Source organism: Belonocnema kinseyi, chromosome 10 (assembly GCF_010883055.1).
Source record: "Belonocnema kinseyi isolate 2016_QV_RU_SX_M_011 chromosome 10, B_treatae_v1, whole genome shotgun sequence".
NCBI classification, from domain to species: domain Eukaryota; kingdom Metazoa; phylum Arthropoda; class Insecta; order Hymenoptera; family Cynipidae; genus Belonocnema; species Belonocnema kinseyi.
This window is the reverse complement of record NC_046666.1, coordinates 30,045,016-30,052,014: the sequence shown is the minus strand read 5'-3', so window position 1 is coordinate 30,052,014 and position 6,999 is coordinate 30,045,016. Positions and strand designations below refer to the sequence as shown.

Sequence of the window (6,999 nt, the reverse complement as noted above, 5' to 3'; positions counted from 1 at the left end):
ATATCATTTATATTTTATACTTGAAATAACGTAACCTCAAAATATGCGGAAATAAAGAGGCGCGCGAAGTATTCAAATCATGAAAATTGCCAATTCCTTGAATTTCCTTGAAATGCAGACGAAAATGGAAAAAGAAGACTTTTATAATATGATATAATATAATATAATTATGATATTAACTGAAATGAATTGGATTGAAATAGAGTACATTTGAGTGGGGCAGATTGGGTTGTGGTGGATTGGAAGTGGATTCGAGTAGGCTGGATTTGATAGGAGTCGATTGGATTATAATGAACTGCATTGTAGTGGATTAGAGTGAATTTCATTGGATTGTATTAAATTGCAAATGACTGCGATTGGCGTGGATTGGAGTGGATTGGAATGAGTTGGATTTAAGTAGATTAGAGTGGATTGAATAGGGTCTGAAAGAAAAAAATTGATTGGATCAGAGAAGTTTGGTGAGGGTTGGAGCATAGTGGATTGCATTAGAATTAATTTCTTTAATGTGGATTGAAGTGATAGGATTAGAATGAATTGGATTTGCATGAATTGGGGAGGATTTGGGTGGATTGGAGTAAAGTGTATTGGATTTCTAATGAATGGGATTGGATTATAGTGGATTCAAATGAATTGGATTTCAGTAGATTCGGTTGAATTGAATTATATTGGAATGGAAAAAATAGCATGGTTTGGTTAGGAGTATATTGCATGGGAGTGGATTGAAGTAGGTTTATTATATTAAATTGCATTGGTATCAATTAGAGTGGATTCGAGTTTATTATATTTCTAAGGAATGGGATTAGATTTAAGTGAATTAGAATGAATTTAATTGAAATAGATAGGAGTGCATTGGAGTGGATTATATTGGATTGGAATATAACGAATGGATTGAATTGGATTATATTGGATAGAATAGAATTGGATTAGAATAGTTTGGAATAAATTATATTGGATTGGAAGTAATTAGATAGGAGTAGATCGGATTGGATAGAGTCAAATTGGATTGGAGTAGATTGGAATGAACTAGATTGAAGTGCGGTGGATTAGAGTTGATTGATTCGGAATGAATGGAATTAAATTGGAGTGGAATAAATTATATTAGATTAGGTTAGAATGAATTAGCTTGGAGTGGACCAGATTGGAGTGGATTGAACTGAAATGGATTGAAGTGCATTGGAATGGAGTAGATTGGTTTGAAATGGATTGGAATGAATTGGATTGGTTTAAAATGAATTGGTTTAGATATGAATGTAATAGATTGTATTCAAATGCATTGAAATGCATGGGATAAGATTGAATTAGAAACACTTGGATTGGAGTGAATTAGAGCAGTTTTGAGTGGATTGAATTAGCTTAGATTGGAATCGATTTGAGTGGAGTGTAGTGGATTTTTATTGAAGTGGACTGAATTCGATTAGAGTGAAGTGTATTGGTTTGGAATAAGTGAGATTTGATATGATTATATTGCAGTGGATTAGGTTGGATTAGAATGAATTGGATTGTATTGGCATGGATTGAACTGGAATTAAATGAATTAGATTGTTTTATAATAGATTAAATTGGATTGTATTAAAATGTAATAAACTGGATTGAATTGGAGTGAATTTGATAGAAGTGAATTGGATTTAAATGGGATAAATTTGATTGGATTAGATTGGAATAGAGTAGATTGTGATGGATTGGAATGAAGTGGATGGGATTGGAATAGATTGGATTAGAGTGTATTGAAGTGATTGAATTGGATTAAAATAGATTGGAGTGTAATAGAATAGAATAAGATGGATTTTATTTCATTGGATTTGAATGATCCAGATTGTATTGTAGTGAATTGCATCGAAGGAAAATGAATTAGATTGTAATGGATGGATTTGAGTGGATTGGAATACAGCGAATGCATTTGCTTTTAATAAGTTAGACTGAAGTGGATTGAAATGGATTTTAATTGAATTTAATTGGATTGCAATATATTACTTTGGGTTTGATTGGAATGAATTGCAATGGATTTAAATGGATTGGAATGAATTGGATTAGATTAAAGTAGATTGAAGTGAAATTACTTCGGTTGGGGTGAATTAAAGTGGATTGGACAGGATTAAAGTAAAATGAAATTAAGTAAACTAAACTGAAATGGATTCGAATGGGTTAAAATGCAATGGATTTGGATTGATTTGTAGTGGATTATATTGGGTTGAAATTAAATGGATGAGTTTTGGATGAATTGGATTGTATTAGATTGAAATGAATTGGATTGGAGTGGATTCGAGTAAAGTGAATTGAGCTTGAAGTGGATTAAATTGAAGTAGATTGGTTTGGAGCGACTGAAATTGGATATGAATGGATTAAAGTGAATTGGATTGTATTAGAATGAATTGGATTCTATTGTAGTGGAATGGATTGGACTGGAATGAATTGGATTGATTTGAAATTAATTAAAATGGATTGTATTGAAATAGACGAGAATGAAGTAGATTGTATTGTATTGAATTTGAATGATCCCGATTGTAATAGAGTGAATTACATCGAAAAAAATGGAATTAGATTGCAATGAATGGATTGGAGCGGATTAAAATAAAGAAAATGCATTTGCTTGGAATGAGTTAGACTGAAGTGGATTGGAATGGATCTAATTTAATTTAATCGGACTGCATTATATTACTTTGAATTGAATTGTGATGCATTGAAATCGATAGAAATAGATTGGAATGAATATTTTTGTATTTCATTGGAATGAATTGGATTGGATTAAAGTAGATTTAATTTGAGTAGCTTAAGGTGGCTTGCATTGGGTTAAAAGAGAATGTAGTGTACTAAACTGAAATGGATTGAAATAGATTAGAATAAAGTGTATTTCAATTGATTTGCAATAGATTAGAATGGATTGGAATTAATAAGATTTGGATGAATTGGATCGTATTGGATTGGAAACAATTGGATTGGAGTGAATTGTATGCTAACGGAATGAATTGCATTGGAATGAATACGATTGGTGTGGATTAGAGTGGAGCGGATTGAGTCTGATTGTATTGGATTGGTATAGAGCGGATTTAATTATATAAGTGTAAATTGGATTGAAGTGCATTGGATTGTGTGTGTTTAATTAGATCAGAATGAATTGGGATGTAGTGAAGTGGATTGATTTGGAGTGGAGTTGATTGGAGTAGATTGGTTTGGAGGGAAAGGAATTGATTTGGAATGGATTGAAGTGCATTGAATTATATTAGAATGAATTGGATTAGGTTGTATTGGATTGAAATTAATTGTATTGGAGTGGATTGAAGTTGATTGAATTAGACAGGAATGGATTGAAATGTCTTGGATTGGAGTGAATGGCATTGGATAACAATTAATTGGATTAGGTTAGAATGAATTGGATTGGATTGAACTGAACTGGAATAAATTAGATTTGGTAAGAATGGAAGTGGTGGATAAGATTGGTTTTGGAAAGACTGGTATGATCTTGGGGTAAGCTGAAATAAAGTGGATTAACTAAAGGTGATTGGAATGGGTCGAAATGGGGTGGATTTGGATTAGATTTTTTGGAAGTGGATTGGATCGGAATGAATTGGATTGAAATTCATTGAAATGGATTAAAGTGGATTTAATTTGATTGGAATGTATTGTAATTGATTGTATTTGAGTGGATCATAATAAAATAGCTTGGATTTGATTGGAATGAATTCCATTGGAGTGTTCTTGATTCGCATAAATTGGATTGGATGGCATTCCCTCTCGGGTTTTTAAATAAGGATTCTCTGCAACCTATTTGCAGTTATGATGGACTGAAAATGTATTAAAGTACCTTATTGGGAGCCATTAAAATACCGTAGGATAAAAGTTAATAAGCCTAATTATTAGAACAATGTGTTGTTATTTATGACTATCTATTCTTTGTGAAATGCTAGAATCTTGCTGTTTTTTCGGAAATTGTCAGGTATAGTTTGACTTTTTATTTATGAACAAACAACGAATTCAAGAAATGAAACGAGGATTTAAAAAAATGTTTACTAATTGCAGGGTCATATTGAAGAAGGGTGAATTTTTCCACAATTTAGCCTCTTGAAAAATTAAAAAAACCAAGAGAAGAATAAACAAGAATTCCAGAGAACAATATAGAAAAATTTTAGAAAAAAATAAATTCAATTAATCGAAATAGATCTACTACAGAGACCGAAAATAACGTGACATCGAGTTTTTCCAGCGAGATGAAGAAAACTGATGCCTCTTTGATTGAAAAAGAATTAGCAGCTTCACTTAAGTTAATCGAATCAGGTCTCAATCATCTTGACATAGAAGCGGCACATTTATTGAATCCGAAAATAAATAGCAGATTAGATAGTCAATATTCATCCAAATCATCAAAACCCTCAAAATCGTCAAAATCAAATGAATTGTTTAATGATGCAGCCAGAAATGTTTATTTAACGAGTAAACTGGATGAAGCTCTTCAAAGTGATACCAAAAAAATAAAAATAAATGATTTACAATTGTTACATCCACCGGATTTAAAATTTTCTTTTTATTCTTCAAAAGAGTATATTATTCCTTCAGCACAATTAGAATCAGTGAAGGGTAAGTTAATTTTTGAAAATAGTTAGTTATCTTTATTATTAGTGTTTCGAAAATTTAAGCTTTCATTAATAAAGTTGATGTTAATGAAAGTTCTATGCAACAATTTTAATTTTTTTTTTTGATATATTTTAAACAATTTAAAGATATGTTCAAATTTTTCTCTAAAACCTTAGAGATAAACAAAATGTTTCTAGTTGCTTAATAAGCATGCAATTTAAAAATATTTTATAAACTTTCGGATATATTTTCAAGTTAAATTTTTTAAAATCTTTTAAAAGCTTCTCTGATTCATAAAAACCTTTAAAACGGACTTAAACTTTTGCAAACATTTTTCAAAATCTTTCAAAATGAAAGCAACTTTATTAAAATCTTCCACATTATTTTTAAACATTTTTGGAAGTCATTTGAAATATTTTGTAATTTTCTTTAAAAATTAATCTTCCGAAATAAAAAAAAACCTTCAATATTTGTACAGAAATTCTAAGAAAATTTTATTCTTCTCAGAAACATTAAATTTTTCTTCCAAATTTGCAAAAACTCTATATTAGAATTGAAATTTTAAAATATTCCTAAGGTTTACATTCTTTTTGAATGTTGACAAACTTTTAAATATTATCAAAAATTATTCGAATCTTTTCTAATTTTTTAAATTGAATTCTTACACATTACAAAAATTGCGTTCAAATTTCCTAGTTTTTTAGTTTCATAGTTTTTTCGAATGATTTTTAAATATCATATTGAAATTAAATCATTAAAATGAACAAATATCATTTGAAATTATTCAAAATCTAGAACAGCAAAAACTGCAATACTATGTATTTAAAATTATCAATTTTTTCAAAGGTACTAAATATCTTTTTAAAATTTTGAAACGCGTTCTAAAATTTTTTAAAGTTCTGTAAAATGTTAAAAAATTGTTCCAAAAAGTCTTCTAGATTCACTTTTGGAAATTTTTATAAATCTTTTGAAATATGTGAAATCTATTTAAATATACTTTAAATCTAATTTCAAAAAATAGAAAATCATTTCTTATTTTCTTAGGAATCTTATAAAAATCTTTGTATTCTCTTAAAACCTACAACAAATGTAGATTTTGTTTTGAATTATTTGCAATATTTATTTTCAAGTTTTAAATGCTTTATAAATCTTTTTGAAACTTTTTTTATCTCTTAACTTACTCGAATTTTATCCTACACTTTTTAATTTTTTAAGATTTTCCCATGAATCTTAAAAGAAAGTTTGTCTTCTCTAGAGAGTTTGCAAAATCTATGTTTTTTAATTATATAAAATGTATTTGAGTTTTTAATTATTGATGGATCTTTTCGAATAATTAGCTATGTTCTAAACTTTCACGAATTTTGTCGACAATTTTTTTTTATAAAACTGTAAAATGTTGCTTAAGGCTTGTTCGAGTTTTAGAAAATATCTTGAATTGTTTTGAAATAGTTTTAATTTTTCTCTTAAAATTCAGATTTTGAAATAAAAAACGTTTTTAAATTTTTCAATCTTTCAAGTACATTTCTTTATACTGTTGAAACCATTCAAAAATCTATATTTTGTTTTAAATTATGTTAAATATTTTCAAGTTTTTAATTATTTATTAACCTTTTCAAACTTCTTACTTTTTTTGAACTTTACGATAAAACATATTTATTTTTAAATCGTTTGAAATTATTATTATTCCTTCAGAACCTTTAAAGCCACTAGCGCCATCTATAATTAAATCTGGGATAGAATCTGGATGCAGCGATAAAAAGGAGCAGCTTTTCCCAAAATTTATCTTGGAATCAAAAAAGATTACATCTAACTCCACGAGTGATAAAATTGAGTCTGCTGGTTCTGTTATAGAAATGCATGATATAACAGAATCCTTATTGAAAATAAGATCTGCTCTCGACAATTTAGACAGGGAGGCAGAGTACTTGTTGAATCCAATTGAATTCAATCTATCACATTCTTCTACCAAAAAAGACGAATTTACAACCAGTAGCATTAATTTTCAACCGAATGCATGAATTTTTGAAATAAAGAGGATTAATTATTAAAGAAAGGTCTTGTAGTTTTTTTCTACTGGACGTAGCTTATGTTTATTGTGGTGTTATTAAAACATGTTTCGTCCGTCGCCACCGGACCTCATCAGTTTTTAAGAGTTAAAACCCACCTGATAAAAAATCATTTTATACAATAACAAAGAAATATTAAATATTAGTATATTGCTATATAAAATAATTCTTACCACAGGAAGAGAGATAGAACGTAGATTCAAGAGTAATCATACACATAGATTTTTGGAGCTTTTTAAGATGTTTTGTAATATTTGAAACGCATTAAGTTTTCCATAAGAAGAATGTTATTCAATACAGTTATCACCATGGTCGACGGATTGTTTATTTTCATATAATTACAGTTTGTGGGCCAACACTAATAGAC

At 28.8% G+C, this 6,999-nt stretch overlaps 1 protein-coding gene across 1 annotated transcript in view; it reads left to right on the top strand.

Moving 5' to 3' along the window:
- Positions 1–6,594, top strand: part of LOC117182017 — a 15,306-nt gene extending 8,712 nt beyond the window's left edge. The window contains exons 2-3 of the mRNA XM_033375036.1: positions 4,015–4,569; positions 6,259–6,594. Of these exons, the coding sequence (XP_033230927.1) occupies positions 4,203–4,569; positions 6,259–6,584 (693 nt within the window). The 5' untranslated portion in view covers positions 4,015–4,202 and the 3' untranslated portion in view covers positions 6,585–6,594. The remainder of the gene's footprint in view (positions 1–4,014; positions 4,570–6,258) is intronic.
- Positions 6,595–6,999: the final 405 nt, after the last annotated feature.